Raw genomic sequence first — 11,819 nt, 5'->3', positions numbered from 1 at the left:
AGGAATTGAAAGAAACTTTCTTAACCTGATAAAGAATATCTAAAATCAAACATCACTGATATTTGCAGCTGGGCATGCTGGCTCATGCCTGTAATCCCAGCACTTTGGGAGGCTGAGATGGAAGGATCCCTTGAGCCCAGGAGTTCAAGACCAGCCTGGACAACATGATGAGATCCTGTCTCTACCAAAAACATTTTTTTTTAGTTAGCGGGACTTGATTATGTGTGTCTGTAGTCCCTGCTACTACTCAGGAAGCTGAGACAGGAGGATCACCTGAGCCCGGGAAATCAAAGCTACAATGAACCATGATAATGCCACTGCACTCCAGCCTGGGTGACAGAGCAAGGCCCTGTGTCAAATAAATAAATAGACAGATAAATAGATAAATAAAAGATACTTGAACGGATTAAAGATCAAGAGCAAGACAAAACTGTAATCCCAGCACTTTGGGAGGCTGAGACAGGCAGATCACCTGAGGTCAAGAGTTTGAGACCACCCTGGCCAACATGGTGAAACCCAGCTCTACCAAAAATACAAAAATTAGCCATGTATGATGGCACATGCCTGTACTCCCAGCTACTCCGGAGACTGAGGCAGGAGAATCACTTGAACACGGGAGACAGAGGTTGCATTGAGCCGAGATCACATCATTGCACTCCAGCCTGGGCGACAGAGACTCTGTCACAAAAAAAAAAAAAAAGCAAGACAAAGATGGCTGCTCTTACTACTTATTTTCAAAGATTATTATTCAAAGATTATTATTCTCAAAGATCTTAGCCAGCACAGAGGCCTAATAAAATATGTAAAAAGGAATACGGATTGAAAAAGAAGAAACAAACCTGTCATTATTTGCAGATGATGTTTGTCTTCAAGAATATCCAAAATAGATAAATTACTACAATTATTGTGATAGTGGAGCAATAATCCAGGCCTTAAAATCAATAAACAAAAATAACAAAAATTAATTGCATTCTAGTATAACAACAATAAACCCTGAAAATGTTATTTCCAAAATTGATCCTATTTACGATAACATTAAAATATAAAAAAAGCTGTTCCAAAAATAACAAATGTACAGAACCTTTAATGAGAAAATTTTTTTAATGAAATACATTTAAAGAAAATGAAAGCAAATGGAACAATATACCATGTTTATGGACTGGAAGACTCAATATAAAAAAGATATAAGTTATCTCAAAATTGCTTTATAGATTCAAAGCAATTCCAATCAAATTTCTGAAAAGTTTTTTTAGAATTTGTCAAGCTAATTTTAAAATTTGTATGCAATCATCAAAGCATTCTTGTAAAGAGAATACCAAAGCAGGGATATTTGCCATACCAGATAACAAGAATTATCCTAAAGCTCTTGTAATCAAGACTGTACAATATTGCTGCAATGATAGAAAAATCGCCCACTTTAAACAAAGAACTCAAGGGCCAGGTCCTATTCTTTCCATTATATCCACTTGGAATTTCTATTATCTGGATTTGAAATGATGAATATATCTTTCACATTATCTAATATTTCTTTTCATATATTTGCCTTTTTATATCACATTTGGGAGTATTCGTCAACTTGACCTTCTGGCTTGATAATCTGCTCCTCAGATGAACACATTTGAGGAGCATATTATCATTAGAGGAACTAATTCACTGAGGTTTTTTGTTTGTTTTTGCCTTTATTTCAATAATCAACAGAATCTCTAATTGGTTTTTATTTTCATATGAGCTTGTTATTGTTCCATGGATGAAAAATCCTTTCTTGTCCTTCCAATGGTATAAATTACACTTCTTTCAAAGTCTTGTTTACTTTATTCATGGTTTTCTTCAACGTTAGTTTCTCTTTGTTGGATTTGGTTTCTCACTTTTATGATGTTAGTTTTCCTTTGGCGTGTACTTATTCTTATTGTCAGGTTTATCTTTTTATTTAAGGTTCCATATTGGCCTGTCTGTGGATGTGGTTTTCATTGACTATCTCCAGAAATTATAAATGGGAGGATATTGTTTGTGCCCCTCATCCCTTCAGAGATTTCTCTGAGTTTCAAGTTCAAGCATTGGCAATGACTGACTCCGCTTAAGGGCAAATATCTGTGATGCTCACTGCTTCAACCTGCCCACTTGCTGCAAATTAGAGTCCCTAACTAGCCATCATGATGGTTGCCCCAGGTCCCTCCTTCTTTTCCTTGTAACTGTTGCCTCTGAACTAAGAACGCCTCCAGAACCACTCCCCTTATTGCAGTAATCCCTTCCTTACTTTGTTTGGCTGTGGTTTCTTCCAACAATTCAATCTCATCTGCTTACCATTTTTCAGGAATTCCTGAACATTTCTTGTTGGCTGGTAGCACTTTCTCTTGCTTTTCAGCACTGTTAAGAATTTATTTTCTAAAATACCTGGGAATAAATTTAGCCAAGAAGATAAAAGATCTCTGCAAGGAAAACTATTAACCATTGATGAAAGAAATTGAAGAGGACACACAAAAAATAGAAAAAAAACTTCATGTTCATGGATGGAAAGAATTAATATTGCAAAAATGACCATACTACCAAAGCGACCTACATATTAAATGCAATCCCTATCAAAATACCAGAGACGCAAGATCTTACTTTCTGGACCAAATTTGGGACATAAGTTTCTGATTTATAAGTTGACTGATATGAAAAGCCATCTAAATTCATAAAAGTGAAACTACATTTGAGGGTTTCCCCTCATTGAAAATGACATAAAGATAATTATAAAGCTTAGAGAAAGGGACAAGTCAGTGAATGGACTGCTGGATTCTGAGAGAGTAGATTCTTTTAACACAGATATGGGCTCTTTCCTCAGGGTCTCCTAGCAAACAGAAACTAACAGAACCCACAGAGGCAAAACAGATGATTACATAACTCGGGCACACAGATTTTATGTCTACCAGATTCCTAGCTCTGTGATCCTGCTGCCATAGGGAACTCCCTGGGCCTGAGCCCTGGAGCCCAGGATTTCACAGCTATTCCAAACCCCATCCCCAAAGATCACAGAGAAGAGCCTGATGGCCACCAGGGGGAGCCCAGAAGCTGAAGCTGATCAGTTCACCTGAAATCAATCCAACATCCATGCCTGACAAGAATAAAACATAGGAAAGAAGAAGGGTTTATCCCAGAAATACAAAGATAATTCAACATTAGCAAAAAAAAAACCACATTAATATAAATCACTTTATTAACATATTGAAAGGAGAGGAGCCATATGGTCAGGACAAACTAAAAGACCTGAATTGATGGAAAGACAAAAGACAATGTTCTTGGATGAGAAAACTTGATTTTGTAGTGATGTCAATTCTGTCCCAAATTAGCCAATAAATTAAAAGCAAAATCCCAGGAGAACTTGAAATGTGACAAGCTGATTGCAAAATTTAGCTGAAAAAGAAAATGTGCAAGAACAGCCAAGAAATGATTTAAAAAGGCTGGTAAGAGAGGATTTGGCCTAGCAGATATCAATATAAAGCTATAAATCACTATAAAGCTATAGTAATTAAAACAGTGTGACATGAGGACAGAAAGAGACAATAAAATTTCTTTAGAACATAACACTGGGTCCAGAAAGAGACTAATAAATTTGTAAGAAATTCGTATATGAGAAAGGTGGCATTTTTTAAATCAATGAGAAAAAAATGACCTTCATAATAAATTTTATTGTGGCAAGTAAATAAGCTTACTTATCCTACCTCACTGACTCAATAAGTAAATTCCAGATAAAATAAAAGTTAAATTGAAAAGTAAAACTTTTAAATCATTAAAAGAAAATACAAAAAGGAGAATGTACTTAAAACCTTCAGGATATTACACAAGAGACAAAATGAAAAAGAAACTTGCTACCCCAAATAATTAAACTCCTATATAATAAAAGATATCATATACAAATAAAAAAAGTAACTGACATAAAATGTTTGCCACATATGTAATACACAAAGAAATACTATAGAGAATATATAAAGAACGTCTAGAAATCAATATTTTCAAAATTAGAAAAATGAGCACAAAATATGAAGAGATAATCAACAGAAGAAAAATGTTAATAGCAAAAAATGACAAATAGAATTATTCTTAACATTTTTAGTGATCAGGGAAATGTAAAATAAAACAGCAAGATATCCTTTTTCACCCATTGTAATACAAAATTTAAAAGACTGAGGCCGGTAAGGTGGCTCAAACGTGTAATCCCAGCACTTTGGGAGGCTGAGTGGGGGAGAATCACTTGAGACCAGGCGTTCAAGACCAGCGTAGGCAAATAATAAGACTCCATCTCTACAAAAAAATTAAAAGAATCATCAGGGTTCGCTGGCAAGCTCCTGTAGTCCTACTTACTCGGGAACTGAGACAAGCGGATCACTTGCGCCCAAGAGTTCAAGGTTACAGTGAGCTATGATTGCACCACCGCGCTACAGCCTGGGCAACAAGGCAAAATTCTGTCTCCTTAAAAATTTGATTTAATTTAATTTAAATTTTAAAATAAAAAATAAAAGACTGATAACACCCAGTATCAGTCAGGATATGGAGAAATGGGTACTGCTGTATTCTTGGTGGAGATTTAAATTAAGACAGCATTTCTAAGCGCAATTTAGGGCATCTTTCAACAATTTAAATAAACATACCTTCAATCTAATAACTTGCTGTCAAAATATCTATCCTAGAGAAGTATTTGTACATGTGCCAAAGAGTCATGTAAAATGATACGATTTGCAGCATTGTTTGCATGGCCAAAGAAAACATTAGATATAACCTAAATGTCTAACAACAGGAAATACTCAAATAAGCTAAAATATATTCACACAATAGAATATTACATATAACTTTTTTCTGTTGCATGTTTGTTTGTTTTTGAGACAGAGTCTCGCTCTGTCGCCCAGGCTGGAGTGCAGTGGCGCAATCTCAGCTCACTGCAAGCTCTGCCTCCCAGGTTCACACCATTCTCCTGCCTCAGCCTCCCAAATAGCTGGGACCACAGGTGCCCACTACCACGCTCGGCTAATTTTTTCTATTTTTCAGTAGAGACAGGGTTTCACCGTGCTAGCCAGGATGGTCTCGATCTCCTGATCTCATGATCCGCCCGCCTCAGCCTCCCAAAGTACTGGGATTACAGGCGTGAGCCACCACACCTGGCCCTACATATAACTTTCAAAGAAACAATTACATAAAAATATCTACGGTCAGGTGCGGTGACCCACCCCTATAATCCCAGCACTTTGGGAGGCTGAAGCAGGTGGATCACCTGAGGTCAAGAGTTCGAGACCAGCCTGACCAGCGTGGTGAAACCCCATCTCTACTAAAAATACAAAAATTAACCAGGTGTGGTGGTGCATGCCTGTGGTTCCAGCTACTTGGGAGGCTGAGGAGAATTGCTTGAACCTGGGAGCCGGAGGTTGCAGTGAGCCAAGATCACACCACTGCACTCCAGCCTGGGCAACAAGAGCGAAATTCCATCTCTATATATATATAAATATATATGTGTGTGTATGTGTATAAATATATATATAGACAGAGAGAAAGTGTGTATGTATATATATACACAAGACATGGTATATTGTTAAAAGCAAGCCTCATATATTAAAGAAAGACACAGAGGATTTTAAAAGACTCTAATAAAACTTTTAAAAATAAAAAATACGATTTTTGAAATTAAAAAAAATCAAATGGATGAATGAACATGATATCCTGGATTGGATCCAGGAACAGAAAAATGATGTTTGTGGGAAAACTGGGAAAATTTGAATAAGCCTATAGTTTAATAGTGCCAATTATGTTTAGTTGTGCCACTGCTAATTTCTGAGTTTTGATAAGTATTTCATGGCTATATAAGATGTTCACATTAGGAGAAGCTGGTTGAAAGTTATACAGGAAATCTACATCCTATCTTTAGAACTCTTCTGCCAATCTAAAATTATTTCAAAATTTAAAACAAATTTCAAATGTATTAGATGAAATTAATAACAGACTAGAACCTGCAGCAGAAATTATTAGTAAACTTGATACCATAGCAATATACATTAACCAAAATAAAATAGAAAAAAATATAAATAAATAAAGTATCAGTGAGCTTTGGGACTTCAAGTAGCCTAATGTATGTACAACTAGAATCTCAGGAAAAGAAGCAATGAACAGAAAAAAAAAATGGAAAAAAAAATGATCAAAATTTTTCCAAACTTTAAAAAAAAACCTACGAAATCATAGATCCAAGAATCTCAACAAAGCCCAAGCAGAAGAGCATGAAGACAGCGACACCAAGGCAAATTATAATACGATTGCTTTAATCAGTGGTAAAGAGAACATCTTAAAAGCAATCATAGAAAAAGACATGTTATATATAGAAGAACAAACATAAGAATGACGGCAGTCATTGTCAGAAACAATGCAAGCCAGAAGACAGTGGTGCAGTATCTTCAAAATGCTAAAAGGAAAATTCAGCTGTCAGAATTCTATACTGAGCAAAATACCTCTCAAAACCGAAGTTAAATAAAAATATTTTCAGACATACAAAATTTGAAAGACTTTATTACCAACAGACCAGATCTATAAGAATATTAAAAAGAAGTCCTTCAGGTGGAAGAAAAATGTTATCAGAAGGAAATACCTATCTATACCAGGCAATAAAGAGCTCTAGAAATGGTAAATAGGTGAATACATATAAAATATTTTTACTCTAATTTTTAAACCTTTTAAAACACAGCTTGGATGTGGCCAATAAGAAGCTAATAAATTTTTTAAAGGAAGGAATATATAACATAGTTGACTATTGGAAGCAAAAGTAATAAGGTATTATAGAATTTTAACAGATGTGGAATTACGATATATAACAACAATAGCTCAAAACCCAGAAGAGGCGAAGTGAAAGTGCACTGTTGCAACATTTATATACTATAGGTGAGGTGGTATTATATTAATTAAAGGTAGATTAAAAGGGGAACAAATAACAGATGGAACAATAGAAAACAAACAGCAAGATGAAATATTTAAATCCAACTATATCCCTGGTCATTTTTAACATAATTTGTGTAAGCATCTAAATTAAAGGACAGAGATTGTCTGATTAATTTTTTAAAGATCCGGCCAGTCACGTGGCTCACGCACTTTGGGAGGCCGAGGAGGGCGGATCATGAGGTCAGGAAATCGAGACCATCCTGGCCAACATGGTGAAACCCCGTCTTTACTAAAAATACAAAAATTAGCTGGGCATGGTGGTGCGTGCCTGTCATCCCAGCTACTCGGGAGGCTGAGATGGGAGAATCGCTTGAACCCAGGGTGGAGGTTGCAGTGAGCTGAGATCACGCCACTGCACTCCAACCTGGCGACATAGCAAGACTCCATCTCAAAAAAAAAAAAAAATTAAAGATCCAACTCTATATTAATAGCAAAGTAGATATTAGAGCAAAAATATTAACAGGGATAAAGAGGGTCAGTTGAAAATGACAAAGATGTCAATTCATCAGGATAACATAACAGTCCTAAAAGCTTATATATCTAATGACAGAGCCTCAAAATACATAAAGCAAGACCTGACAGAACTGAAAGGAGGAACAGACAAATCTGTAATTGCAGCCAAAGATTTCAACATCCCTGTCTCAGTAGTTGAAAAATAAGTAAACAGAAAATTAGTAAGAATACAGGAGACTTGAACAATACTTTCATCCAACTTAATTGATATTTATAAAACCCTTCACCCAACAACAGCAGAACACCATGGAAAAAGACAGCTAAGGAGAATTCTCCTGGGGTCAAAACAAACCTCAAAGACTGGCCTCAAAACTACTCCTGCCCAAATGTAATTGGATCAGACTGTGGTGCAATGTATTCCCCAGCACATGATCAAAAACAATAAAGCAATCAGATGACAATTTGTGGAGCCTAACACTGGGTGTGATACCAGCAGAAGTAGATACTTTTACAAATAGATCAGGAAAAGTGACAGTCAAATGGCTCTGCTAAAACCACGGTTATCCCAGGGTGAATGTGCACATATGCAAGGCTACAGTCTCTGAGGAAAGACAGAGGCTTCATGCTGTGGGATAATAGACTAAATTAAATAGTCTAGCCAAGTCAGTAGTAAAGAAGTAAAAAATAACAAAAGCATGCTACAAAGAGGGGTGGAAGATCGATATCTAGAGTGGCTACCATATATTACCAAAAATAGAAAGTTTCAACAAAAAAATTATGAGTCATGCAAAGGAACAAGAAAGTATGCACACATGAAGGGGGAACACAGGCAAGAGAAACTGCCAGCCAAAGGCCTCAAGTCATATTTAGCCAATGAAGATTTCAAGCATCCACTATAACTATATTCAAAGAATTAAAGAAATTCATGCTTGAAGAACTAAAGGATCTACATATTTAGTGCAACTCCTATCAAAATCCCAATGATGTTTTTGCAGAAATAGAAACATCCATCCTAAGATTCATATGGAATCTCAAGGGACCTTGAGTAGTCAAAACAACTTTGAAAAATAACAAAGCTGAAGGACTCACACTTCCTGATTTCAAAACTTACTACAAAGCTACAGTAATCAAAACAGTGTGGTATTGGCATAAAGACAGACACATAGACCAATGGAATAGAATGAAAAGACGTAAACCCTCATATCAAGTGATTTTTGTCAAGAAAAATTAGACTATTTAGGAAGGGACAGTTTTTTTCAATAAATCATGCTGGGAAAATTAGATATCCACATGCAAAAGAGATTCTTTTGTAGTGCCAAATACAAAAAAAAAAAAAAAAAAAAAAAAATTCAAAATGGACAAAAGACCTACCAAAAACTATCAAACTTTTAGAAGAAATCACAGGGCAAAAACTTCATGAATTTGAATTTGGCAATAATTTCTTGGATATGACTCCAAAGGCAGAGGCAAAAAAAGAGAAAACAATCAACAAATTAGACTTCATGAAAATATTAAAATGTTGTGCATCACAAGACTATGTCAACAGAGTAAGAAAGCAACTCACAGAATGGGAGAAAATATTTATAAATTATATATCTGATGAGGGATTCACATCCATAATATAGAGAGAACTCTTAAAACCCAAAACAACAACAAAAAAATAGTGCTATTAATAAAAGGGCAAATAACTTAAATAGACATTTCTCCAAAAATCTATACAAATGGATAATAGGCACATGAACAAATGTTTATTGCTAAATCATTAAGGCAATGCAATCAAAATTACAATGAGATAAGATAGTCCATCTCACCCATTAGAATGGCTGCTATAAAAAAAAAAGAAAAAAAAAACAACAGAAAATAACAAGTGTTGGTAAGACTATGGAGAAATTGGAACCCTTGTGCACTGTTGGTGGAAATATAAAATGGAAAACAGTATGGCAGTTTCTCAAAAAATTAAAAATAAAATTACTATATGATCCAGCAATTCTACCTCTGGTGAGGGGTGGGGGAGTAAAGGAAGCTATGGTGACAATTTCTCATCAAATAGAGAATATTAATAAAGAGATAGAAACTATTTTGAATGGAAATTCCAAAATTAAATGTACAATAACCAAAATGAAAAATTCACTTAGAGGTGTTCAACAGTAGATTTGAATTGGCAAAAGAATCATCAAACTTGAAGATAGATTGATAGAGATTATATAATCTGAAGAACAGAAAGAAAAAGGGATAAAGAAAAATGAACATAGCCTTAGGGAAATGTGAAACACCCTTAAGTGTACTAACATATGAGTGAGATAGGATTACCAGGAGAGAAGAAAAAGAAATGAACAGAAAAAGTATTAGAAGATATAATGATTGAAAACTTCCCAAATTTGTTGAAAAACATTACACATCCAAGAAACTCTACAAACTCAAAGAAACCCACCCCAGACATATAATAGTAAAAGTACTTGAAAGACAAAGAGAAAACATTGACAGCAGTAAGAGACAAATAACTCATCACGTACAAGGGAATGATAATAAGATTAGCAGCTGATTTCCTATCAGAAACAGTGGAAGCCAAAAGACAGCAGGCTGACATATTCAAAGTACTGAAAGAAAAGCCTGCCAACCAAAAATATTAAAAACAGAAAAACTATCTTTCAAAAACCACGGCAAAATAAAGACATACCTACATAAACAAAAACTGAGAGAATTCATTGCTAGCAGACCCACTTTACAAGAAATAGTAAAAGAAATCCTCTAGGCTGAAAGCAAGCAAATACAGATGGAAATTCAAATCCACGTGATAGAACAAAGAGCACTGATAAAGGTAACTATATAATTATAAAAGGCAGTTTTAAGTGCATATTTCTTATTTCTTCTCCTATTTTTTAAAGAAATTATATAAAACATTATATATATAATTATATTCTTGGAGAAAATGTATACTCTAAAAATTACAAAATATTGTTGAAAGAAATTAAAGAAGATCCAATTGGCTCATCGGCACGGTCATGGCAGGTGTGCTGAAGAAGACCACTGGCCTTGTGGGATTGGCTGTATACAAGAGTCCACACAAGACAAGCAACTAAAATCAGTCTGCTAAAATGTAAGAGGCTAAGAATATTGTACACAAAGATCCTTGATGTTCTTTTTTTTTTTTTTTTTTTTTTTTTTTTTTTTTTTTTTTGAGGCGGAGTCTTGCTCTGTCGCCCAGGCTGGAGTGCAGTGGCACTATCTCGGCTCACTGCAAGCTCCGCCTCCTGGGTTCACGCCATTCTCCTGCCTCAGTCTCCCGAGTAGCTGGGACTACAGGCGCCCGCCACCTCGCCCGGCTAGTTTTTTGTATTTTTTAGTAGAGACGGGGTTTCACCGTGTTAGCCAGGATGGTCTCGATCTCCTGACCTCGTGATCCGCCCGTCTCGGCCTCCCAAAGTGCTGGGATTACAGGCTTGAGCCACCACGCCCGGCCCGATGTTCTTAAGCGAACCCCTAAAAAAGCAGCATATAGAAAGTATACAGAACAGATTCCAAATGAGAAGCTGACTATGGTTAAAGCAGAACCAGACGTTAAACAATCAGAAGACCAACTTCAAGGTGTTCAAATAAAAGAGGTGATTCTTCAGGTTGAAAATGAACTAAGTCTGGCGAGAAAAATGATGCAGTGGAAACCATGGGAGATGTTCATGGAGGAGCCTCCTGCCAATCAATGGAAATGGCCAATGTAATTAATAAATGACTGGTGGGTTGATGGGAAACTGAGATAATTAAATATTTTGTTATATTAAGAGCATATCCATATTATTGACATTTTATGATCAAGAAAAGAAATATAGAAAATATTTAAGAGACTTAAAATTAGTGATTATGGTAATACAGTCTTGTGAATCAATTTTTGATTTATAAAGTATTCACAAAATTATTACAAAGATGATATTTCTTAGAACAGAGAGGTCATGGAAAGATTTGAAAATTAATTTTTAAAAATCCTACAGATCTTCAGTGCAGAGGCCATAATCCAAAAGTAAAGTTTCTTTAGTAGTATCTTCAATACATCATTAATTTTTTTATCATCCTGAAGAAGAAAAAGTCCTTAATTATTATTGTCTAAACAAATGTATAGATCACTGTTTAAAGTAAATGATAAGAGTGAATATTTTCGAATGTGATAAAATAGCACAAGTGGCTGGTGATAAAATTTGAAATTATAGTTAACCTCCTTGACTGTAATCTTACGTATGTAAAGTAAAATTTAAATATATAATTAGGCCAGGTGCGGGCAGTTGCATCATTTGAGATCAGAAGTTCGAGACCAGCCTGACCAACATGGTGAAACCCCCATCTCTACCCAAAATACAAAAAAATTACCTAGGTATGATGGTGTGTGCTTGTGATCCCAACTACTCGGGAGGCTGAGGTGGAAGGAT

At 35.4% G+C, this 11,819-nt stretch overlaps 1 protein-coding gene across 2 annotated transcripts; it reads left to right on the top strand.

The window, feature by feature from the left end:
• The first annotated feature begins 10,406 nt into the window (after window positions 1-10,406).
• Window positions 10,407-11,120, top strand: LOC103219870 (NADH dehydrogenase [ubiquinone] 1 alpha subcomplex subunit 5-like). 2 transcript variants are annotated; one of them, XM_073022196.1, is made up of 3 exons: window positions 10,407-10,468; window positions 10,503-10,535; window positions 10,865-11,120. In XM_073022196.1, exons 1-3 carry the CDS (start codon window positions 10,407-10,409, stop codon window positions 11,118-11,120), a joined length of 351 nt encoding a protein of 116 aa, XP_072878297.1. The 2 variants fall into 2 exon arrangements, with proteins under 2 accessions (XP_072878297.1, XP_037853504.1); XM_037997576.1 differs by lacking the exon at window positions 10,503-10,535 and having other exon boundaries at window positions 10,407-10,476; window positions 10,951-11,120.
• Window positions 11,121-11,819: the final 699 nt, after the last annotated feature.

This window comes from Chlorocebus sabaeus, chromosome 12 (assembly GCF_047675955.1).
Source record: "Chlorocebus sabaeus isolate Y175 chromosome 12, mChlSab1.0.hap1, whole genome shotgun sequence".
Taxonomy (NCBI): Eukaryota; Metazoa; Chordata; class Mammalia; order Primates; family Cercopithecidae; genus Chlorocebus; species Chlorocebus sabaeus.
Note: the sequence above shows the minus strand (reverse complement) of the source record. Positions and strands in the feature narration are given on the sequence as shown.

Excerpts from the sequence above, each read along its gene's own strand:
- LOC103219870 (XM_073022196.1), top strand. The coding sequence starts at position 10,407 with ATGGCAGGTGTGCTGAAGAAGACCACTGGCCTTGTGGGATTGGCTGTA. Across the intron at positions 10,469-10,502 it reads GCTGTATACAAGAGTCCACA|TAAGAGGCTAAGAATATTGT; the intron begins CAAGACAAGCAA and ends TCTGCTAAAATG. Across the intron at positions 10,536-10,864 it reads ATATTGTACACAAAGATCCT|CGATGTTCTTAAGCGAACCC; the intron begins TGATGTTCTTTT and ends CCACGCCCGGCC.